Source organism: Macaca fascicularis, chromosome 11 (genome assembly GCF_037993035.2).
Source record: "Macaca fascicularis isolate 582-1 chromosome 11, T2T-MFA8v1.1".
NCBI classification, from domain to species: domain Eukaryota; kingdom Metazoa; phylum Chordata; class Mammalia; order Primates; family Cercopithecidae; genus Macaca; species Macaca fascicularis.
In genome coordinates, this window is record NC_088385.1 from 4,689,400 (window position 1) to 4,716,044 (window position 26,645).

At 37.7% G+C, this 26,645-nt stretch overlaps 1 protein-coding gene across 13 annotated transcripts in view; it reads right to left on the reverse strand.

Annotated features, from left to right (window-relative positions):
* The window catches only part of PARP11 (poly(ADP-ribose) polymerase family member 11), a 131,976-nt gene that overhangs the window by 81,801 nt on the left and 23,530 nt on the right, over positions 1-26,645 (reverse strand). For 6 of the 13 annotated variants that reach the window (XM_005569848.4, XM_015430261.3, XM_015430263.3 and 3 more), the window contains 6 exons: positions 16,526-16,654; positions 15,529-15,649; positions 12,802-12,877; positions 9,087-9,159; positions 8,876-9,006; positions 506-657 (listed from right to left, as the gene is read on the reverse strand). In XM_005569848.4, coding sequence (XP_005569905.1) covers positions 506-657; positions 8,876-9,006; positions 9,087-9,159; positions 12,802-12,877; positions 15,529-15,649; positions 16,526-16,654 — 682 coding nt within the window. The remainder of the gene's footprint in view (positions 1-505; positions 658-8,875; positions 9,007-9,086; positions 9,160-12,801; positions 12,878-15,528; positions 15,650-16,525; positions 16,655-26,645) is intronic. The other 7 variants (XM_015430265.3, XM_015430264.3, XM_045364558.2 and 4 more) reach the window with 2 other exon arrangements.

Below are 26,645 nucleotides of genomic sequence, written 5' to 3' on the forward strand. Positions count from 1 at the left end.
GATGGGATTTATGTAACACCTTGACCTCCTTACAGTTAAATAAGTGGAATGGCCTTTTTAGTAGTTATTTTTAAAATTAATTTACATTTTCAAAATGTAGCATATCCTGATCCTAAATAGTAGTCAGTTCTCTTGCTGGAGGTAAGGTACAAAGTAAGGACCAGAAAATGAAATGTACATCCCGTTCCTTTTCCCTCACCTCTCTCCTTAATTTGCTTGAGTACCAGACATAAATTGAAAAACCTGGATTTTCACAACATTACAAATAATGTGACGTTTTCCTCCACTATTCCTTATTGCTCACTAATATTCTTACCTATCATTTTCTTAAAAACCAAACAAAACAAAAACACTAGTACCTATTTTGGTACACAATGCAATTATAATCCATTTGTTTTCTCATTCTCTATATATTTGCCATAAAGCAATTTATATTTGTATTTATATTCCTCTAAAAAGAGGAAACTCCTAGGACTCAAACTGGACCTGGAGTTCTGATAATTACCTTTTCCAAAGACAGCACCATGTATACCATTTATTCTCCAATCAAAGTTATGAATGCAGATTGCTTCTACAAATTCACTGCTGGTACCATGAAATAGCATTTGTTCATTAATCTGAGGCACACCTCTTTTTTTCTTGAGCTGAGCCTTTTTCCTAAAAACACAATATACACAGACACAAAAGCACACAGAAATATACCATAAGTAGCATTTGTTCATCTTAATGAGCAAGGTTCAACAGAAAGGGTAAAACAGAAAATAATATAAATACTAAGTGGACAAAGCAAGTCTAGAAAAGAAATAATTTCAAACGTTCTTGGACACATAAATCGTCTCATCAAAAAGTATTAGTTAACACTGAAACTTATGGTTGAAAATTATGCCAAAAACTATAGTTATCCCATGATATGCCCCAACTTCGTAAAGGTAATTGATTGTCTAAACCAGTAAAGCTTTATAGATGCCTAAAACTGAGACAACAAACAAGTACTACAACATTCGCAGAGGCTTTAGACAGTGAATTCCTTGAGCAGGGACCATGTCATATGCTTTTTATCCTCAGAAACTAGAAAATGTTGGTTCAGTTGACTAAATTTTGCACCATAGGGTTGGGAGGGACATTAAGCCATCCAGTTTAATCCTCTTCCCAAGGATAAATCTATCCGAATACATAAAAGCATATTTAATGTAGGACTGATTATAACAGAAAACAAAAACTGAAAACAGCCTAAAATTATTTCACAGAGAAATGAATATATAGTCATATATTTATATATAAAAGTCAAAAGTAATGAAGTAGATTTATGTGCATTAACATAGTAAATCTTGAAAAATAATATTTAATGTAAAAAGAATCTTGCAAAAAGAGATAGAGAAGTCAAAATAATACCGTGTATTATGTAGGTATACATACACAGGTAGTAAAAAATACAAAATACAAACAATAAGGCACCATACCAATCTCAGGAGGAAAGAAGGAGAGTAGGACAGGGATGGAGTAAACACTTCACCTGTATCTGTGTGAAGAGGAAGGAAATGTGACAAGTATCAAAATGTTAAATCTGATAGGTAGATACATGGGAGTCTGTAAACTATTCGCTGCATTTTCATTCTTGAAACTAAAAATCATATTTTAAAAATGAAAAAGAATCCCCTCCCCCGACTTCTGATAGCTATTTCATGCCTGCTTCAATCCATCAACTGCTCACTTTGCAAAACAGCACCGTCTATTTGTGATCAGCTGTAATAGTTGGAAAGTACATCCATCCCAACGCCACACCAACATCTGCCTTCCGTTACTTCTCCTGATTGGTCTTTATTATTCTCTTATGAACACTAACAATTCAAATCACTCTTACACAAAACAACATTGCAAATATCCAAAAATAACTATGAACACCTACTTAGGCTTTCTTTTCTTGGTTAAATATATACCATTCCTTCAACTACTCCTGACACAGCATAGCTTCTAGGTCTTTCTTTATCCCAACAGTCTTTAGTTAACAAGAATCTGCTGCATACTTTCTAGTTTATAAATGTTGGTATGAAATAGAAACAGTCCAGATATCATCAGACAGCACTGACTGCACCGACACCACTGAATGCATTTTGGTACCAGGGCAGTGAACTGCACCATAATCACCATGATTGACTGTGTAGTCAGTTCAAACTCCCAGACTTTTTCAAACCAGACCTCTCTTAGCTTGCTAAATTTGTACAACTGATTTATAAACTGAATGTAATAGATTTATTTCAGTTAAGTTTTACTTGACACAGTAATTTAAAAAGTAAAAATTAAATAACAGTAAAATATCCGTATCACAGACTGAGTTCTATAAATGATATGGAGCTTGATGAGTATGTTCGGGAATGGATACTTGCATTTAAATGGAGACAGAAATGAAAATGCATATGGTCTTTCTCAAGAGTCATTTGGCAGTATGTATCAAAATTTAAATGTACATGCTTTGATCTATTTGTGATAGTCTTTTCAGACCATTAAGCATGACCTTAGAAGGTTGTGCATTTAGCAAATGTTTACTTTACAAAAAGTCAGCCTGCTTTCACTAAGAATTATACCAACTTCCTTTTTTAGAACTTTATGTTCTCACTTTTTTTAAACAATGTGCATTTGTTCCCTTTATAAAAACAAAGGAAAAAAAATTTTAATAATAAAAAAAAAGATACTTGTTTTGACCCACTGTTTCAACCTTCCAAGGTCTTTCTGACTGCTGATTCACTCACTCAACAAATAAGCTACCCCTTCTAGTTTTGAATCTTTCACAAGTGTGATAAGCAAGCCCTCTGCATTTTCATCCAAGTTTCTGATAAAAATTTTGAAGGACCCAAGAAGAAAGCATGCATGCCATTCGAGTTACTCTTCTGCATGAGACTTTTTGGCTACTAGTTTTCCTCTTTGAAATATCAACCAGCACATATTTCTCCATCTTGTCTTCATGAAAAAAAACTTTCTCAACAACTAAAAAGTGAGAAGCCAAGCTAGACTATCTAAGGGGCCTATCCATCTACCACTGTGGTAATCCCATTAGTCCGGCATTAGTGAATCCATGCTGGGTTTTTCAAAGAAACATTAATATCATACACAATGCCAGGCTTCATGGTCTGTAATGTCAAACTTGTCAGTGTTGTGCTTCATGATCTGTAATGACTAGAATCCACTCTAAGGAAATTCTGTCTCTACTAAAAAATACAAAAATTAGCTGGGTGTGGTGGTACACACCTGTAATCCCAGCTACTCGGAGGCTGAGGCAGGAGAATCACTTGAATCCGGGAGGCGCAGGTTGTAATGAGCCAAGATTGTGCCACTGCACTGCAGCCACGGGAACAGAGCAAGAGTCCATCTCAAAAAAAAGGGCAGGCACGGCGGCTCATCCTGTAATCCCAGCACTTTCAGAAGCCAAGGCAGGTGGATCACGAAGTCAGGAGATAGAGACCATCCTAGCTAACACGGTGAAACCCCGTCTCTACCAAAAATACAAAAAAATTAGGCAGGTGTGATGGAGGGCACCTGTAGTCCCAGCCACTCCGGAGGGTGAGGCAGGAGAATGGCGTGAACCTGGGAGGCGGAGCTTGCAGTGAGCCAAGATCGTGCCACTGGACTCCAGCCTGGGGGACAGAGAGAGACTCTGTCTCAAAAAAAAAAAAAAAAAAAAAAAATTCATTTATCACTACTTTTCAGGTACAAATTCGAGTGAATCTCGGTTTGAAAATTCGCTGGAGTTTCTCTTAGATATTATAAATAAACTGTGGGTTAAAGGGCATGGAGTAGGGGTATAGGCAGGCATGGAAAACAATGCTTACTTCCTAGATTAGATGGTGCGTATACACCCGTTGAAGGCACAGAGCAGGGGCGTGGTGGTTAAAGCTTTGTATCCCCACGGCACAGTCTGTTCTAGTGCCCACTACTCCCACTACTAAGGCAGCCATGAAATGTGGACATTCAGACTATGACCTTGGTGTTCCAGAAGGGCTAAAGTCAAATTCTAGGGCCTCATGAACTTTAGTTACATCTGCAAGGAAAGTCACAGAACTACACTAAGTTCTTCACAACCCTGCCCACCTTTGCCCAGATCCACAATCATTCCTGAACTTACTGAAAGTACTGTCACACCCACTTCTCAAAGTGTCTCAAAATGATCCACCTCTTAGGGACTAGAGTGCCAAACTGGCTAAAGTGTGTATGCCACATGCTCTGCACTGCAGCAAGAATATGTCCATGCTCTGGATTAAAGTAAGTCTACCTAGATTTAGAACACACTTCACCCTGCCGAACATCAGAACCACTTATATAATTGTTTTAAGGTAAAAATGTCAGAACCCAGAGGTTCTGATGCAGTAGATCTGTGACGAGTGACAGAAGTCTCTACTTGCTAGCAAATTCCACTGGCGATTCTGACCTGCAACTAGGTTTGAGAATCTCTGATCTAAATTCACATTATTAATAAGATGCTCTTATGTCCTTGCTGCCTTATGCTTCCCAGCTGTGGATCAACCCAACCATCTCCACTACCTGCCCTTCCATTTGTACTCTGAAGTACATTACACAACATGGGTTGCCCCATAAATTCACATACTTTAGCTAAGCCCTCAATGCTGACAGAAATCCTATGGCTCCCAAGATAGCTCGTTCTACCCCATTATCCACAGTGGCCATTTCAAATCTCCTCTTTCCCCGTTCCTTTTCCTCTTATCAACACCTCCCGAACACTTTATTCTCCGTAGGTGACCTCCCTTCTTCCCTCACAAAAGAAATGGAAGGTATCAGGAAGGAACTCATTAACCTAACTCCTCTTTTCATCCCCTACCTGGACTTATCTGTAAACATAACTGGACCACGCTTCTCTATCTCCTTTCTGACATATGTTCTCAGAATTTCATCTCATCACACTTCTTCAGGAGCTGGAATCCATCAACTGCCCTTCCACTCTTTCTCTAAGAGTCTTTAAAATTTTCCTTCTCCATCGGTCCTTTCCAATTACAATGTTCAGTTCTCTCCCATGATTAAATTTCAAAAACATAACAATAACCCCACATTATCTGTCTTCTCATATCTCTCACCCTCCTCACTGCCAAACTTCTTGAAAAAGCTGTCAACATTTGCTGTATACACACTAGGATGTCTACCAACATTGCTTTCCTCTAGGTTACCAATGGCCGCCTTATTGAAAAATGCAAAGGAACTTTTCAGATTTATCCTACTTAGCATCTTTTCAGTATGTAATCGCACAGATGGCACCTACCTGTGTAAACCACAGTCTCCCTCCAGCTTCTGTGACTACATCGTCTATTGGTTTCTCCCACTTTCTGTGGTTGTCAGTTCCCTCCCTGGGTTCTCTCTTCCTCTGTGCATCCCTTTCAGACTTGGACCCTTGGCCCTCTTCTTTTCTTAACGTACATACGCTCCCTAGTCATCTTCTTCATTCCTGTAGCTTCTATTACCCCACATCCTTGGCCCTCTTCTTTACTTAACGTACATATGCTCCCTAGTCATCTTCATTCCTGTAGCTTCTATTACCCCACATCCTTGGCCCTCTTCTTTACTTAACGTACATATGCTCCCTAGTCATCTTCTTCATTCCTGTAGCTTCTTTTACCCCACATCCTTGGCCCTCTTCTTTACTTAACGTACACATGCTCCCCAGTCATCTTCTTCATTCCTGTAGCTTCTATTACCCCACATCCTTGGCCCTCTTCTTTACTTAACGTACATATGCTCCCTAGTCATCTTCTTCATTCCTGTAGCTTCTATTACCCCACATCCTTGGCCCTCTTCTTTACTTAACGTACACATGCTCCCTAGTCATCTTCTTCATTCCTGTAGCTTCTTTTACCCCACATCCTTGGCCCTCTTCTTTACTTAACGTACACATGCTCCCCAGTCATCTTCTTCATTCCTGTAGCTTCTATTACCCCACATCCTTGGCCCTCTTCTTTTCTTAACGTACATATGCTCCCTAGTCATCTTCTTCATTCCTATAGCTTCTATTACCCCACATTTTCTAACAACTCCAAAACCTGTCTCTAGTCTATACCACTCTTCTGAACTCCTGACCCACATGTCAACTGCCGTATATCGACTACTACTCCCTTTCCATCATCCCTAAAGTTGTTCTTACTGATACTCCCTTAGTCAAGTAACACAAACAAGCCAAAATCTTGGGAGTTATCCTTCTCATCTCCCTTATTCACCCCATCGCAAACAGTAAGTGAGGCACCAAGCCCTATCATTCTATAACCTTAATACCTCAAAACTGTCTTCTTTGCTCCAACAGAGCAGATACCACTTTGGGTCAGGCAACCCAACGCGTCTCAGTCTAATTACTGAAACAATTTCCTAAATTGGTCTCTCTGCTTCGAACTGTGATCCCTTTAAATTACGGAGATTTTGTGTTTGACACTTCTTTGTTGTGGAAGGCTTCGTCTTTGTTGTGTCATGCACTGTAGGATGTTTAGCATCCTGGCTTCTATCCAGCAGATGCCAGTAGCACCCCCACCCTGCCACATTAACAATCAAAAATTACGCCAGTCATTACCAAATGTCCCCCAGCAGGTAAAATCACTCCCAGTTGAGAACCACTGCTTTAAACCCCTTCTCCACTGCACAGCCTAATTATTTTTCTAAAATGCAAATCAGATGCATCACTCTCTTACTTAAAGTTCTACAATGGCATTCTACTGTCCCAGGAAAAAATCCAAACCTCTTAGTTTAGCTTATAAGGCCCCACATGGTCTAGCCCCTGCTAACTCTCTAACTTCCACTCTGGTTCGATCCAACTCAACTAAGGCTACTAAAGACGATCACACAACCACCCCAGCGGTGCTACTACAAACTCCTGCAGGCTCTGCCTCTTGATACCATTCTACCTAATTTCTGTTCAATCTGAAGCTGTTTCAATTTTCTGTGCTCCCTCTTATATCCAGACTTGGGCTCTTACTGCCCCAATGCCCGAGATGCCCTTCTCCTATCAACTGGTGTCTGGGGCTCCCTAATTCTCCCCACTCCACTCCACATCCCCTGCTCTTGCTGGCGAAGATGGACGGACCCCTCCCTTTGTGCTGCCATGATGCCCTGAGCTGACCCCGCGTCTCTGTGTTACAATGGTCTGGCTCTCCAAGCTATGGTTCTCTGTACCGTTTTATCCCAAGTGCCCAGAACAGTGCTTGTCATAAAGTAGGTACTAAGACATTGTTGTTAGAAGAAGTGGGGGAAGTAAGAGAGGCCTAGGCAATGTGAAAACTATTGCTGGATGGACTCATGTGGGCCTGACTACCTACATGGTGAGTCATAGGTTACGTGACAGTGAGACAGACCAAGTTATTTTAGTTCTTCAGGATGATGTCAAAATGACAGGCTGCCATTATAATGAGACTCAGCATTTTGTACTGTCGTGGCAGGTGGCAGGTTCACTTACCATCACAGATTTCTACAGGCTGACATTACATAAAACCATGAAAGGCATCACCAGAGTAAAACTGTTTCCAGTGAAATTCTTAGTACAAAATGTTCTGGGGAATTACTGGTACATTTTTACCACTATGATTTAATTGGGAACTCAAGTTATGAAGGAGACCAATTTGATCTCCAATTCAGAGGGCTGATGAAGAATAATGAATTAAATTTTCATCAGACTATTTTAGAAAAACTTACTTTATTCACTGAGAGAACAAAGTCAAAGAAGGCAGAGGCTTCTGTCTTCCTCTATAAAAGAATCATCTAAACAAGAACTAAATTAAACTTTATAAACCCAGTTAACCTCAGTTATTGTCAGAAATAAAAGCTGGTTTGGCCAATAGACCCGAGACTATAAAGAACACAAGCTGAAAGCCCCTTATTTACCATAAACTATTATGAGAATAAAACCGGAAATGTACGCAGGCCATATTAACTAGTCAGTCAGAACCAAGAAAGAATTCTATGTATCATTACCAAACAAAATCAGCCTAATTCTCAGGTATATAGAAATGAAATGAGTTATGGTCTGGGATTTGCTTTCAAATACTTTAGCAACAACAATAATAACAAAAAAGGAGACAGTTTATGTGCGGTAAATCTTGATAGATGTTGAATCAGGATGATACATGAAGTTCATTATATTAGATTCTACTTTTGTGTTTATTTGCAATTTCTCTGAATAAAAAGTTAAAAGTCAGCTTATATACTTAAAATTATTAGAAATCAAATCTCATCCACAAATGTTAACTGAAAATATTTCAGAGAACCACTTACTTTAATTTTTTACATGTCATAAAAAAATACAGCAGAAGAGGCTAATTTGGATAATACCTTTAATAGCTTTAAGTTTTCTGTAACAGACTTTATTTTCGGTTAAGTGAACACTGAGTCACCCAATGGGTCATTTCCAACTTAAATCTAGTAAGGAATTGAGATTTTAAATCTACAAAGTAAACTTTAGGCTAAGCAAGAAATTTGAAGGTATGTTTTAAAGTGTTCTTTAAAATAAAACAGGCAAAAGACTACTGGCAAGATCGTATGACTGTTAAAAACAAAACAGTGTTTGCAGAGACTTCTAATAAAAAGCTGAGCCAAGGAAGTCCTATCAACAAAGCTAAACAGCTCCGACACTCCTCTGTAATGCTGATTTCAGCCAAGATGCATAGTTCTAAACCTTGAAAGGAAGGAGCTTCTCACATTGCAATGTTACAAGCAAAGTTTACAGACCAACTCTTTCACTCCCTGAGAATGCTGAAGAAGAGCCCTGAGACCAGGTCAAAATATGGCAAGAGAAAAGCAGCGTGTCTACACCACTGAAAATTAACACAATTCAATATTTATGTTTTAACCATAAAAGACTTAGCGGTAAGGAGAAGGTTCAGATTAGAAATCATCTCACCTGCAAAAGAATTCCCACAAATCTAGGTTTTGAATTCTCTGAATTCTTTTAATTCGGTTGCGATCCATCGTTTTCCCAAAGAGATTAGCAACTTCATTATATTCATGTGTTTGATTGTGCAGAGGAATAAGCTGGAAAAATAAATTTGCAGAGATTTATTGCGGTCCTTTCCAGTTTCTTTCATGGTATATTCAGTCAATTCTGCTCTTACCTGATATGGTACTTGAGTATTCACATTCTCCCAGTGTGGTGGCATAGGGATGGCCTCGTTTTCACAGATGTAACTTAAAACAGCAAAAGACAAAACAAAATATCAGAAGCTGATTATAATTACTGTCAAGAATTTAGCCTTTTCTTCAAAGCTTAATTTTCATTTTCAGGGTATTGTGACACATGCAATTAAATATAGCCTTTGGTTTCTTTATTAAAAAATTATTGAATGTCTATGTGTGCTACTTTTTAGATGTTGAATAGTGAACTTTCGATGGAAAATATACAACCCTATATATCATAAAAATTTCAAAACCGGTTGCTTAGTTGTCTTTTTTTGAAATTTCCAAAATTTCTTTAAAATGTGAAGATTTTAGGCAAAGAAATTAAAAATAAAATCAAGCTCCTGATGAAAACTAAAGGCTGAAACTCGTGCTTATATTGCCTATTGAATAAAATCAAAACTCCTCAACCATTCATTCAATGTTCTCCAAGATCTAACTCAAATCTAAACCTTTCTCTGTTAATTGCCCACTATTCTCTCCAACAGCCCACTAACTTTAAGGGTTATTATTATTAGCACAGTCAGTCAGCAAATCTTAAAAACTATGAAACATGTTCAAGCCACCGGATGTGAATACAGAAAAACACAGTGATGTTGAGGGATTTAACAGCAAAAGGCTGAAAATGACACACCAATCGCCTCCAGTGATTGGATGTTACTGAAGAAATTAATAAATTTCAAACTGATCTTTAGTTTACTTTTTTCAAACTTATTTTAATGAAAAAAATCAAATATGTGGTTTAAAAATTAGTATGTATAAAGAAATATACTGTGAGAAGTTTTCCTCCCGCTACAGTCCCTGCTACGTCCAAGTCTCACTTTTTGCCCCATCTCCTGGTAATTATTATTTTAGTCTCGGGTATTCTTCCAGAGCTTCTTTAGGTTAATGTAAGCCAAGCTTTTTGCTCACACAGATGGTAGCATAAAGCATACATTTATTGCACCTGTGTTTTTGTTTTTTACTTCATAGATTCTTAGAGATCTTTCTATAACAGTACATAGAGAGTATCATTATTCCTAGTGCTTACAACAGAGCCTGGTACATAGTACACACTCAATAAGTACCAGATGAATGAATGAATGCATTCTATTTTACAGATGCACAGAATTCCACCATATGGACATACCATAATAATATTTAGCTTGTCTCCAACTTTTTGCTACTGTATTAAGAATGCTGGCCAGGCGCAGTGGCTCACGCCTGTAATCCCAACATTTTGGGAGGCCAAGGCAGATGGATTGCCTGAGCTTACGGGTTCGAGACTAGCCTGGGCAACACAGTGAAACCCCGTCTCTACTAAAATACAAAAAAGTAGCTGGGCATGGTGGTGTGTGGCTGTAATCTCAGCTACTTGGGCGGCTGAGACAGGAGAATCACTTGAACCCGGGAGGCGGAGGTTGCAGTGAGCCGAGATGGCACCACTGCACTCTAGCCTGGGCAACAGAGTGAGACTCCATCTCAAAAAAAAAAAAAAAAAAGCTGCAGGAACACATTTGTTCATCTGCCATGTTACATGTCCACTTGTCTATCTGTAAAATAATATATTTGAAATAGAATTTCTGAGTCAAAGAATGCATTTTTAAATAATTTTAACAGATACCAACCAAATGCTGTCTTTGAACGTACCTACTGACATTCTCACCAGAAATACAGAAATTGCCTATTTTCCCGCAACCACTCCAAAAAGGTGTGTGATCAAACTTTTGAATTTTAGTCAAAAAATCATAGTAAAAATCAGTCTGGTATTAATTTGTTTTTCTCTTATTATAAGTGAGGTTGTATGAACTGTTCAAATTATTTGCCCATGTTGATCTCCTATTTAGAGAGTCCTAAAAGTACTTCATATAATATGGAGAATACCCCTTCAACTACAAGAATGAATAAAAATATTTTCCCAATTTTTTGTGAGAAAAAAAATGCCTAAAACATACTTGGCCTAAAGTATCTTTTAGCTACGACCAAAAGAATGTTTTTAGTTTTTATGTAGTCAACAGCCTTAAATAACTCCTTGCCAATAGGAAGCATGTATTACTTACCTTGCATGTAATAAATGCTCAATGGAGTCCCACAGTAAATAAATATTTCCATATCAGCACCTACTGACCTTCAACACCCTACTGTATCTTACCTAAATAGTCCTCTCCTTTTATTATTATCTTGCTTATTGTCCTCTATTCTGCTTAATTCTCTCCTTGTCCTGTGTTTGTTCTACACTTTGTACCGTCTGTGACAAAACAACAAAGTGTTCGATCCCATCACAGTGCTTCTTGCCTCCACCAAAGCACAGCAGATACAATGTACAATTACAATAACATCTTCCATTATTATGTCTCATTTTTCATTTTTCTCCCAGATTAACTACTTTCTGAAGATAAGTAATTCTTTTATTATTTGTACTAAAAAATGTGGATATGACGTAGCTAGTAAGGAAATACTATTCTCTATATTCCACAGAAGTACAAAAGCATTCATTACATAAGTACTTGGAATAACTTTTAAATCATGATGCTAAAATAAAACCAAAATAAATGCTAAAATAAAAACAAAAGTCGAGAAACAAACTGACAGAAACTTAAAATATTTCTTTTAATTAACACGCTACCTTTTTTTCAGTTTCATTTTAAATTATTTGAACAAAAAGAATTTCAATACATGCTTGAAGAGTCATTTTAGAAAATAGGAGACATGCTTTAAGATTTTTTCCTTCAAGTCCATTCACATGAATAATAAATATTTATTGTCTTCTGACATTTATACATCCTTTTTCAGACTTCTTATGGCCAGAGCAAGCAAAAAAGAAAATTTGTAACCAAGTTCCAGGGAACAGAAAGCAATACTGTTGTCCACTGTTCTACCACCTTCCTTAGGTCTCCCTTAGTCGCTACAAATTTGAAATTACTTCTAGGAGTTGACCAACGGAGATCAACGGAGGTGGAAACAAAGTGAACAATTACCTGGTTCTTACAGCCCCAATAATTATATGTCTCTGAGAGAGTATTTCCAAGTTAACAATTTAAACTTACCTCAGTGAGTTATTTTATGAGTTCAGAGCAGAGACCACAAGGCATTTTGTAACTACCATGTAAACTGTTCTAAAGAATTAAAAAATGTAAATATACAAGAAGAAAGGAAAAGGATAACATGAAAGGAAGCACTTAGAGTAAATAATAATGTTGCTATTTTGTCAACAAATGAGAGATTTGATATTTATTTATTTATTTTAATTAATTTTTTTTTTTTTGAGATGGAGTCTCGCTCTGCCGCCCAGGCTGGAGTGCAGTGGTGCAATCTCGGTTCACTGCAAGCTCCGCCTCCCGGGTTCACACCATTCTCCTGCCTCAGCCTCCCGAGTAGCTGGGACTACAGGTGCCTGCCACCATGCCTGGCTAATGTTTTCATATTTTCAGTAGACACGGGATTTCCCCATGTTAGCCAGGATGGTCTCAATCTCCTGACCTCATGATCCACCCACCTTGGCCTCCCAAAGTGCTGGGATTGCAGGCATGAGCTACCACGCCCGGCCCAAAATTTGATTAAAAGATCAGTATTATTAAATGGCCTACCAAAATATTTTCAGTCTATTTGTTTTTCTGTCCAATAGCAAGAAAAAAAAAAAACCCACTCTTTCCACCCCTATTCTCTTTACCATACCTGAAAGCACTGATAGAAAAGGGGGCTCTTTTTATTAAGCGCTGCTTTCCAGTGGTGAGATTCATTTGCTTCATTTCTGTATACAAAGACAAGATATTAGATAAGTCATAAAAAACACACTGTAGTATAAAGTGTCATGAAGATTAATAGCCACGCTACGTGATGATCAGGAATCAAGGAGCTTTGGGAGGAGCTGGCCAGCATAGTATATTATGGGTACTTTACCATAGCGCTATGGATCATGTTGTGAAGGTGCTATTCAAGGAAGCACAGCTTCATTGCTTGATCTAAGCTCATACATAAAGATGCTAATTTCATCCACTGCTCAGTATGCACGGTCTATTCCCCTTCTGTATCACATTTAGGTTAAACAGACACTAAACTAGGAGAGTTCTAAACTTAGGAAAGCTAAGAGTACTAGAAAGAGAGAAATTACAGTATTAAATGTGGTTGGTTTATTAAGTAGAAAAATGTACTTCCATCTCTCTAAAAATTTTGGAAATGATTATAAAACTTGTACAACTCACAGAATTTCAAAAATTTCTACATTTCCTGATTTCTCCTTAATTATATAACTAAACCTAAAAAATAGAAAACCTGGCTAGACCCAGTACAAACTTACATAAAAAGATTCTAGTGATAAGAGACTAATTACTTAAAGGTATCCTTTTCTTCTTTCATCCATGCCTCAGTCATGGCAATATTTACCAGGTCCATTTCTTCATTCCTCAAAGTTAAGTAGTGATTCTTAATGTAAGATTCAAGCCAGTTTACCTCATCTAAATGACATCATTCCATTTCAAAATGATTAGGTTTACCCACCCAGACCAAGGCTAGTATAAAGTGTGTTCTGTCCTTTCCGTGTTACTCTACACATACTGGATTTAACCACTGTTCAGGGAAAAAGCAAGATCATCTCAGCATGTGGAGCAAGACCTGTGATGCCACCTTCTTGGACCATCTCATTTTGAGTTTACTTTTTACCATTTTTATGGAGAAAACCTGAGTTGGCTAGGGGCAGAATGGTTGGAGCTGAAATCTGCAAAGAGTACATGTGAAATGCTAATACCCACGCCTTTGAAACAGGATCATTACATAGAGGGTTGGGGAACTCAAGTTATTAGTATATGTAACTCCTGTTCCTTAATAATGATATTTTTAATAAACTCTATTTTCTGAGAGCAAGTTTCCAAAAAGTGTAGTATACTAACAAATATTCTTTCAGAAACACGTGGCTTGCTAAATTATCTACCAAATGCTTTGATACATTTCATGCTCTACATGAGGTCTGCTGTCTGTGCATGTCATTCGGTTTCAGTTCTCCCTCAAAAATACCTGTACACATGACTAAAAATGCCTACCAGACACCTTCTGCCTCGACTGCGGCAGAGGGACAAATGTCAGGGCCTCTTAAATCCTGCTTATTTGCCTAATGGCATTAAAAAATTACGGCTTGTCACAAGTAAGGATCTCACGGTTTTTAACTCTTGATAATTAAAAAAAAAAAAAAAAACAAGACAAACAACTTTGGTGGGATAACAATTATTACATATTTGGTTCCATCAATCACTTACTGGACAAATCCCCTTCACTGTTTCTGGGCCTTGGCTCATCCCAGGGGATTTCCTAATGTCTCCCCACCCTACCCAGCCACAATACACTACAAACACTGTCATAAAGACACTACTCACAGGAATTGACAGAGAGCAGCTAAAGGACTAAGCTGTGTAGCAAACAAAATGTTCTTTTATTAAGAAAGCCTCCCATCCAGGTCGTGTTTGCCTCTAAGCAATAAATAGCTGAAACTAACAGCTTGAAACTTGAGGAGCTCAGTTCATCAGGTTTTTCATGTTTTCATACCCCAAAACATGCCCATATATCACAGATGAAATCCAAAGTGGGACTGATTTCCAGATTATCTGGCTAATCTGTGGAAGAGCCAAATAAATACGAAAATGACAGAAGGCAATGTCCATTAAAGAAATCGTTTTCTGACAAAGACATCAAGAGAAAGGTCATTCAGCTAAAACTTGTTCTTGAAACTACTGCCAACTACCTATGACTTTCTCACTTGACATCTGTTTGATCCTTAAAGTAAAAAAGTTCTGGCCAAGCAAGGTGGCTCACGCCTGTAATCCCAGCACTTTGGGAGGTGAGGTGGGTGGATCAGGAGGTCAGGAGTTCAAGACCAGCCTGGTCAACATGATGAAACACTGTCTCTACTAAAAATACAAAAAAGTTAGCCGGATGTGGGGTCGGGTGTCTGTAATCCCAGCTACTCAGGAGGCTGAGGCAGAGACTTGCTTGAACCCGGGAGGCGGAGGTTGCAATGAGCTGAGATCGCGCCACTGCACACCAGCATGGGTGACAAAGCGAGACGTCTCAAAAAAAATGTAAAAATGTTCTTACCTATTTCAAAAGAGCGATGGGATGATGAATAAAACAACTGATATAGTGTTTTGTGTTCCTTAGAAGTATGAAAGGCACTTAATATATACGACAATCTTCACATACATTAATATACACAACCATATAAACACACTTTTTATAAAAGGTAACGTTGCTCAAGATTTTAAAACTTGAATTTTTATAGAGGTATTTTTGTATATAACAAAAAAGATATACTTCACTGTTTGCAAATATATCAACTAATCCTGACCTTCAGAGCTCTAGATTTTACCATATCAATATACTAAAAACACACATCTATTAGGGAAAAAAACATACCTGCAAAGTCTATCTTGTAGCTGAATTTGGAAGTAGTAAAAGAAATGGAGCCACAAGGGTTTGTTTTGAAGCTTTTTTCGATATCTTCACTGCTAACTGAACACTGACTGTTGGTATCCGGCTTTAAGACAAACCAGAAAGGTTCATTTACCAGCGGTTCACATTAATGACTTGGCCACAGAGGTGGTACTGCGGTCAGAGAGACAGGGAATGGAGGGACAAGGGAAACTTACTAATCACCTGTTCTAGTTCCCAACACACAGGGAGAATCACAACTAAGTCAGCATATTGAAAATGGTTTAAGGATCTCCAGTGAAGAAACAACTGGTTATAGTCCCCTTCAATAACTAGATATATATAGAAATACAGTTATTTTTCCAGATAATCACAACTTTTACAGATTATTCCAATAATCATACTTTCTAAGTGGCTCAAATTAAATCTTCTTTTATAGTTTAGTAGAGTAAAAAAAAAGACTAAAGGTTTTGAGTACGGATTCAAATCTCAGTTTCACTAGCTGTGTGACCCTTGACAAATTATGTCAACTTTTCTGAGTTTTACTTTCCTTGACTGTAAGAGAGAATGTTAACATCTGCTTCCAAATTACTGTGAGGATAAGGGAGAAAATAAATGTGCAACACCTAACTTAATACCTGGCATACAGAAGTGTTTAATATGGATTTGTTCTTCCCTTTCTTTGTCCATCAAACCAAACTTGGAGTTGCTCAGATGTACTGACACCATGCAACTCTCAGTCACATTTGTCCTCTGTACACACAGTAAACACATATTGTTTCTTCTAAATAAATGAGTGTGAAAACTTGGGGAAAAGAAAAGGAAAAGGACTAGAATAATTTCTAACTTTTTTTTAGCTAAATGATTTTATTTCCTTAAGTTTTAACTTCAAGTTCTATATTTATACTCATTTTACATACATTAGCAAGGTGATGCTAACTGAATCGAAAACACTTCTGCTAAATTCAAGGAAAGAAGATACCTGAAACATGTGCCACTTCCCACATTCTGCCAAGTAAAACCAGCCCCACTGGGTATCTGATGTGTCCATGTCATCCACTTCATTGTTTGTTGTTTTAGAAAAGAATTCTTCTGCTTTGTGAAACATCTCCTGAAAAGCCAGAAAGAGGTGGAGGAAGAAATAATTCTATTAATAACAAGTACACTTTTTACAGATCATTTTACTTCTTTACAAAGAGTGTTATTCAAGTGTCTTTCCTCCCATGACACTTTAAAAACAGCCTTCTATCTTGCATATTGGCTCTGAAGATAAACATTTAAAATGTTGGACATCATTGCTTAACAACTTAGGCAAATAATAATCACCTTAGGTAGAATATGCCAATGTCTATTCAATCATTTAAGTAAGCTATATCAACATCAGCAAGCACGTCAGATTTTCAGTATAGCCCCAAGCAATTTCAATTTTATCTTATGTTCATGTATGTGGTCAAAAGGACCCATGCTATCACACTAGTTAAGATCAAATGCATCTAATTTTTATTTTAAACAGTCATTTCATTTAATGGCATGGAAAGATATTTATATGGTGTTGACTGTAAAAGATTATAAGAAAACAGAAACAGTATAATCCAATTTTAATAAAAATAAACTTACTCCTGTGAATGTGTGTGTGTGTATCTCTCTAAGTATATGTAAATGTTTACACACATACGTAGAAAAAAGTCTGGATGTATATATAACAATCTACCACCATTTTTTCTAAGTGTCAGGATAAAATAGCAATAATAGTAAACTTTATATAACTTACTATGTGCCAACTACTGTTCTAAGTACTATACAGATGATGACGCATTTAGGTCTCACAACAACCTAGAGACAGATACTATCAGTACCCCAAATTTATAAATGAGGAAACTAAGGCATAGAGAGGTCATACAATGAGGAAGTCAAGATTCAAATCCAACATCCTGGTTTCAGGGTCTATGCACTTAGCCACCGTCATATACTGCCTTATACTTCATTATCAATGATTTCATAATTTTAACTATACCAATTAACTCACATACACATTATCTTCGAAAAGTTTTAAACATTCTTGGTTGGGTATTGCAATGAAGAAGTCTCTAGAAAGGAGACAAAGAGGCTGGTCAAAGAAAATTAAACTCAATCTGGAATTTGGCTTCCTGTCCTCATTCTTCAAGGGTTTTTAAATTATTGAGTTTATACAACTACTACATAAAAAATATTCTCCTTGCAAAAAATCAGAACATTCAAAATAAAGCTAAAGACTTTTTAACCATCATTTCCATTCCTGGTACCTTCTCACCTTTCTTCTCTAGGGTTAGCCAATGCTATAATTTCACTGAGTATCTTTCAGAGTTCTATCTCTCTCACTCTATGTGTGTGTATAATTATACACATATAAAAACATATAGAGTTATTGATGATTTGTTAAAAATTTGATTTCCTGTATCATTGATTTTTTTTTTTTTTACAAAGAATATGTACTACTGGGCAATTTAGAAAGTATTTGCCTTTTAATTTCATCATTTAAAATGTCCATCCTATTTTTAGAAGCTGTAGTAACCTGGAATAAGTTTCTATTACCTTGTCTAGGCCACAGTTGGCTCTTCACAAAATGAAAAATGATAGACTCCTTCCTCATTGGGTTGTTGGTACAAATGAATGAGACAATGCAGTAAAGTACCAAGTACAGTGCCTGACCTCAATGAAGGGGGTTTGTTATTTTTTATATATGTTTGGAAACTCAAGCAATGCTTTATGATTATTTCCCATTTTTTTCTTCATGTTTTAAATTCGACTGGCTTCTAAGAAATGAAAAATAGAACACCCTAGGATCAAAGCCTTCTGGTTTAGGACCCACTATTTACCTTATCTATTTTAACCACATAATAAAGACAATGATTTAAAGTTTAAGATCAAACTGTCCAGTAAACTATTCACAATTCCTACTGCTTTTTCAAATTAATGTTCATTTCATTTGGCCATTTAACTGTGAGAAAGAGAGAAAGAAAGCAAATGTGACCTAAATTTAGTTTCTCTTCTGAAAATAACCAGAAAAATTTGGAAGAATGAGATTGGAGCTAACAGTTAAGAAAAATATTTACCTCATGAGTTTTATCTTTTCTCTATTAGAAAAGAGAATAGAAAATAGGAAAGTTCCCTTTATACAGTGTACATATACATTTGTGCTCTGCTATAAAACACCTTACCTAACACTTCGCTTTAGGCCAGGTCACAAATGAAAGTGTTTCAGCAACATCCTTTCAGAGCTTTCTGTTATAAATAACTTCGGCTGGGACTTAGGACAGCCCCATCTTGTATTTGTCACAGTTTTAGAGAGGACAGCACTATAGACAGATACCATTGTATTGAACAATTCTAAAGTACTTCAAATCTTATAAAATTCCTTATCAATTTACACTATTTCTTTTCCTCCACAATTCAATGTGCAGGAGAGATAAGTGATTATTTTCCAATTAAAGTCAGGAAAAAAAACAAAGCAGAGAATAATACAATTTTTTAGTCTAGATTCATAGCCAGCAGTACAGAGAAGATTAAAGAAACACCTAAGGCCTCCTGAACCTCAGTTCTTCCCCTACGTGACCAAGCCCCACTGCCTCCTTTCACACATGCACAGTTATTTCTCCTCTCCTTTGCTTCACAGATGCTCTGGGTTTCTTTCAAAAGATGCATTTTATAAGATTAAACATTTCGATTTTCTACAGTAAGTTTTCTCTACAAAGAAATGACTATTTTGCATAATTATGCTCAAAGAGTTAAGTCAAATTTAAATTAATAACTTTAAAATACCGCAACCATAGTAAGAATGGCTCTAGGCTAGGACACATTTATAGGTAATAAAAAGAATATCCACCAGTTATCAATTATGAAGCAGGTATTTAATGATGTTAGATGAATGAACTTGTTCAGTCACAAGGCCACATCCTGTCTGATTTTCCTGTTTGTAATTAGAAGCAGACTGGGAAGAAAAAAAAAAGCTAGTACAAAGCAGTAAAGCACTCTGTAAAGTTTCCAGGGCAATGGGTATGCTGGTAGAGCTTGTCTTCATGTTATCTGTGACAAAGAGAATCTTTATTTACAGAGCCTGGGAACAGTCAGTCTGGATCATCAAATTGAAAAGCTGTGTGGAAAATGAGTTTAAAGTCAAAATCCTGGTCTATATAAGGAAAATAATGCTGCCTCCCAGACTGGTTTCAAGTTTTCTGACATAAATTTTAGTTTACTACAACAAAGTATAATTTATTTTGTTAGCATGAGTATAGTATCTTGAGGAAATCATATTTGGTAATAATAACTTCCTGGCCTCTACATATAAAGAAGATCCCAAACCTGATCTTAAAAGCTTAAAAACGAACGAGAACTTCCAGAATGACAGAACAAGGAGCTCAGTGGAACTGGCAAAACTACATTTTAAAAACTAGTAGGCTGGGCATGGTGGCTCACACCTGTAATCCCAGGGCTTTGTGAGGCTGAGAAGGGAGGTTCACATGAGGCCAGGAGTTTGAGGCAAGCCTGACAACATAGTGAAACTCCATCTCTACAAAAAAATAAAATAAAAATTATTCAGGCACGCTGATGCATGCTTGCAGTCCCAGCCACTTGAGAGGCTGAGATGGAAGGATTGCCTAGCAGTTTGAGGCTGCAGTGAGCTAAGATCATGCCACTGCACTCCAGCTTGGACAACAGAGCAGGACCCTGTCTCACAAAAATTAATTAATTAAAAATTAAAAACTGCTGAAAATTATTTTAAAAAACAAACATTTGAAGTCTCCGGAAATTGTACTAAGGGCATACAGAAAGTGGAGAAACATTCATTCAAGAAAATTTACTAAATCTCAGAACAAGTTAGAGTCTGTGGCATTTGAGTAACAAACTGCACCATTTCTCACATCCTACCAGGTCTGTTATGAAGGCTCTTCCTGCGGTACATGTAGCCAAAAGACAGGCAGAGGGCTCCCCCTCCCTCAGGCTCCCGGGCTGTGGCTAGTTTTACCCTGGGAGGCACAGGCTGCTGGTGCTTCTCCTCTCCTTCAGCCCAGAGGTGCAGAAGCTCTGTTCTGGAGAGGTGACACAGAGGACCGGTCTCTCTTCCCCTACACAGCCCCCATTCAAAAGGTGGAAGTTCTATTCCAGGTACAGCAGGCTGAGAATACTGGGCCCTGACTGCCACTGCCCCAACTTGCTCCCAAGGGCTGCTACCAGCACCCCAGTGACCACTCTAAGAATGGAGTGTTACTCTGGGGAAAAAAAGGCTCTCACCTTCAGCCCCAGGTGCAGTGGCATGGAGATTTTGCTCAGGGGGAAAGACAGGCCATAAGGACAAAGAGCTCTACATTTCCACCTGAGAGAACTGACTTTATTTGGAACAGAGAGGAGAAGCCCATGCCTAAGGGCATTATCAAAAACAGTGGGCCGCTATGGTAGTTCATGCCTGTAATCCCAGCACTTTGGGAGGCCAAGACGGGTAGATCACCTGAGGCCAGGAGCTTGAGACCAGCCTGGCCAACATGGTGAAACCCCATCTCTACTAAAAACACAAAAAATTAGCTAACCGTGGCGGTGTGCACCCGTAACGGTTCCAGCTCCTCAGGAGGATGAGACAAGAGGACCGATTGAACCCCGGAGGCAAAGGTTTCAGTGAGCTGAGATCACGCAATTGCACTCCAGCCTGGGCGACAAGAGCGACACTCCATCTCAACAAAAAAGAAAGAAAACAGTGGGAATCTTAATGAAAAACAAGAAAGGCCAGGAGTTCCAATACAAGCAGAATGGCAGAGCAGGCAGAAGTTTAACGCCGAGAACCAGAGACAGCGAACAAGAGCCCTCTTAGATCACAGAGGAGTCAGAAAGGCACTATAAAAACACTAGGCTATATCCACCCAGGAATGATCAGGGCAGAACATGGGGCAGTCTTGAAAACATTCTCTAAGCTATACATATACTTATCAACACAGTGTAGAAACTTCACTGGCACAAGGGTCTTAACCACAACTTCTGGTTAAACACAACTTAACAGAAGCTACTCTGACCCACGGGCAATTCCTATGAAGCCAGGGTTAAATGAAACAGCACTATCATCCCTGGAAGTCTGGAATACTGTGTACATGCCAAAGGTTGGGTCCTCTCAGGAACTAACTTCCAAGCTACTAGTACTTGGCTAAATGTAGGACAAAAAAAAAAAAAAAAAAGTAAACTCCCTGAACTATGATAGCAGCCACCAAGCCACACACACATTTAACACTTAAGGGTAAAAATCTAACTACCTAAAGGAAAGTAAGCACAACCTGTGACCAGTAGGCAGTCTATGCCAATCCAGAAATGCCACATAAGTAGTCCGGCTAAGAGATTAAGAACAAGGGGGAAACATCTGAGCTGGGATATTAGAAGCTACACATTGTGAGGAAAATGGACTTTACAGAATTTGTTCAGCTGTATCACTAAACACATAAACCAATAACCAAACAATCACAATAGGGATCAGCATCCAGAGTTGCTATGTTACATAAAATAACCAGTTTTCAACAAAAAAAAATATGAGACATAAAAAAAAAACTCCATAAAGATATGAGCGATACCCATGGAAAACCAAAAGAAGCTGTCTCTAGATGGGGCACAGGTGGTAGACTGAGCAAACAAACACTTCCAAGCAATTAATACAATACAAATATGTTCAAAGACCTAAATGAAACTATGCTTAACAGGTTAAGGGAAATTATGATGACAATGTCTCATCAAATAAATAATATCAATAAAGAGAGAAATAATTTAAAATAACCAAATGGAAATTCTGGAGTTGAAAAGTATAGTAAGTAAAATGAAAAACTCACTAGAAAGGCTCGGTGGTAGCTCTGTGAATAAGAAAGTATCAGCAAATTTGAACATAAATGAATAGACATTATGTAATAGATGAAATGTAAGAAAGGAAAGAAAAAAATTAAAGAAAAATAAACAGAGCATTAGAGAAATGTAGGATACCATTAAGTGCACCAACATATAAATAACTGGAGTATCAGAAGCAGAGGAGACAGAGAAAGGCACAGGAAAAACTTTAAAGAAAGTAAAACTATCCAAATTTGTAAATTATATATATATACACACACACATATATATACACATGTATATATATATACACACACACAATCTATACGTGTGTGTGTGTGTGTGTGTGTGTAGACATAAATCACATCCAAGAAGCTCAAGTACATTCCAAAAAGGAAAAACACAGAGATCCAAATGCAGACACATCAAAGTCAAAATTTGGAAAGTCAAAGACAAACAGAAAATCTTAAAATCAGGAAGAGAAAAACAACTGATCACATATAAAAGAATCCTAAAGAGATTAACAGCTGACTTCTCATCAGAAACGCTAAAGGCCAAAGGTTAGGAGACAACATTCTCCGAGTACATAAAGTAAAAAACAAACAAACAAAAAAAGCACCTATCAACCAAGAATCTTATACCAGCAAAACTATCTTTCAAAAATGAAGGTGAAATAAAGATATTGCCACAATTACAAAAACTGAGAGAATTCATTGCTAGCAAACCTGCTTTACAAGAAATAACGAAGTTTATCAGGCTGAAACGATACTAGGCAGTACTAATAATCCATGGGGGATAAAAAGAACAAAAGAGTGCTGGTAAAGGTAATTATGTAAGTAATTTAGAGGTATAATTGCTGATTTCTCCTTTCACCTCCTGACTGATTTAAAAGTAACTACATAAATCAATGCATGAACTGCCAGTTCCAAGATGGCAGCACAGAAGATAGCTGGCTTCACTCCCTGCCCCCACAGAAAACCAAAACCAAATACACAGCACCAAGATCATCACCAGCAATACCCCAGAATGCAAATATTATGTTGGGAGAGACAGTTCCCAGGGACACAGAGGAGTGAAAAAACTCTGAGCAGACAGTAAGGGAATTGGATTTTCTTACCCATGATACCTCACCACAAAATCAGCCCAGCATCAAGCATACAGAAAACTTGCCCCTGACTCATGATTTCTACATTGGAAAAAGTGAGATTAAGGTGGCCAACCAGCTTTCTCACCATCTTGGGTTCCCTGACAGACCTGTCCCTGCCTCAATCTACAGGAAGCACTGGGAGTACCTGAAGGGAGAACTTTCCCTGAAAACAGCCAGAGACAAAGGAGTTAAGCAGGACTACAATCCCTAACCCTGGAAACTGCTCTGTAACTCAATCAAAGGAGACACCAAATCAGAGTGGCTATTCAGCAACACCACATTGTAGGAGCTTCACTCCACAGGTTTCCCAGGCACAAAGCCCAAGTCAGCCTTCCCGCGCTGCCAGGATAACCTCTTTGGTACCTCTCCCACTCAGCATGGGCAGTGTTCTAATTATTTACTGGAGCTAAGAAAAACCTGGGTGTAAGGCACCATCTAGTGCTTAAAAGGAGGCAGGCCTAGTGGGTAAAAAAAGATACTCAATAGCTAAATTACGAAGAATCTCTAATCTCTCTATACTACAACTTGTTGTATCTATAAGATGTTTTCGTAAGTCTTGCGGTAACCATAATGCAAAAACCTATAATAGACCCACAAAAAATAAAAAGCAATGAGTTAAAACATACAACCAAGGAAATGACTTACCCAGAAAGGAAGATGTATAAGAAAGGAAGAGAGCAGTTACGAAACAACCAGAAAATAAGCAACAAAATGAACTAGCAAGGACGACCTTATAAATAATAACCCTAAATGCAAATAGATTCACTTCTCGAATTAAAGAGCACAGAGTGGCTGAATGGGGAAAAAAAAAAATTCGAAATATATGATACTTACAAGAAACCGACCTCACCTATAAAGACACACATGAGGATGAAAGTGAAGGGATAAAGATATTCCATGCAATTGGAAAACAAAGAAGAGCAAAGAGTAGCCATATTTATAAAGAGATAAAATAGACTATGAACAAGGCCTGTATAAAGAGATAAAGAAGGTCAATAAATAGTGACAATAGGGTCAACTAAGCAAGTGGACATAATAAGTATCTATGCACTCAACACCCGAGATCTTAAGCATATAAAACAAACATTAATAGACTTAAAGTGAGGGGCAGACTGCAATACAGCAAAAGCAATAAACTTTAAAAAATAATAATAATAAAAAGTAAGGGACTTCCAGACAGAAAATCAGCAACAACAACAACAACAAAAAACCACATCAGATTTAAATTACACACTATATCAAATAGGCCTGTCATTTACAGAACATTTCACCCAATTGCTGCAGAATACACATTCTTTTCATCAACACAGGAAATATTCTTCAGAATAGGCCATATCTTAGGTCACAAAAAGTCTCAACAAAAAAGCAGAAATCATATCAATTATCTTTTCTGACCACAATGAAATGAAACTAGAAACCAAAGAAAGGAGGAACTTTGGAAACTATACAAAAACATGGAAATTAAACAACATGCTCCAAAATGACCAACTAGCCAATGAAGAAATTAGGAAGGAAATTTAAAATTTCTTAAAGCAAATGAAAGTGGAGATACAAAATACCAAAAGCTATGGAATACAATAAAAGCAGTACTAAAAGAGAAGTTTATAGCAATAAACATCTGTATCAAAAAAGTACACTTTAAAAAAAGAAGAAAACAACAACAATCTAACAATGCACACCTTAAAGAAATGGAAAAGCAAAAATAAACCAAATCCAAAATTAACAGAAGGAAGGAAATAATAAATACCAGAGCATAAAAAAAAATTGAGACTTAAAAAGCAAAACCACATTTTTCAAAAGATAAACAAAAATTGACAATTCTTAGTCTTAGCGAGACTAAGAAAAAAAAGAGAAGATCCAAATAAATAAAATCAGAAATGAAAACGGTGACAAATGAGACCAGAATAAATACAAAGAATTATTACAGACCATTATAAACAACACGCCAACAAACTGGAAAACCAAGAAGAAACTGAAAAATTCCTGGACATATTCAATCTACTATGATTAAATCATAAAGAAATAGAAAATTTGGGCTGGGCGCAGTAGCTCACGCCTGTAATCCCAGCACTTTGGGAGGCCGAGGTAGGTGGATCACAAGGTCAGGAGATCGAGACCATCCTGGCTAACACGGTGAAACCCCATCTCTACTAAAAATACAAAACAAATTAGCCAGGTGTGGTGGCAGGCACCTGTAGTCCCAGCTACTTGGGAGGCTGAGTCAGGAAAATGGCATGAACCCGGGAGGCAGAGCTTGCAGTGAGCCAAGACTGTGCCACTGCACTCCAGCCTGGGCAACAGAGCAAGACTCCGTCTCAAAAAACAAAAGAAAGAAAGAAATAGAAAACTTGAACAGGTTGGGTGCAGTGGCTCATGCCTTTAATCCCAGCACTTTGGGAGGCTGAGGTAGGAGGATCATTTGTGGCCAGGAGTTCAAGACCAGCCTAGGCAACATAGCAAAACTCTGTCTCTGCACAAAATTTAAAAATTAGCTGGGCATGTGCCTGTGGTCCCAAATACCTGGGAGGCTGAGGTGGGAGTGGGAGTATCACTTGAGCTCCAGCATTTAAAGCTGCAGTGAGCTATGACTGCACCACTGCACTCCAGCCTGGCCAACAGGGAGAGATCATGTAGGAAGAAAGAAAAAGAAAAGAGAAGAAGAGAAAAAAGAGGAAAAATAAAGAAAATTAAAACCTAAACAAACCAATAACAAGTAACAAGATTGAAGCTATAATTATGTCTCCCAACAAAGAAAAGCTCAGGACCTGATGGCTTCACTGCTGAATTCTACCAAACATTTAAAGAACTAATGCCAATTCTACTCAAACTCTTCAAAAACACTGAAAAGGAAGAAATACTTCAAACTCATTCTACGAGACAGCATTATCCTTATATCAAAACCCAATAGGGACACAACAAAGAAAACCATGGGCCAGTATCACCCACGAACATAGATGCAAAAATCCTCAATAAAATATGAGCAAACTGAATTCAACAACACATTAAAAAAATCATTCACCATGAACAAGTGGGATTCACATCCCAAGGATGCAAGGATGGTTCAACATACGCAAATCAATCAGCATGACAGATCACAACAGAACCAAGAAGAAAAACCATATAATCA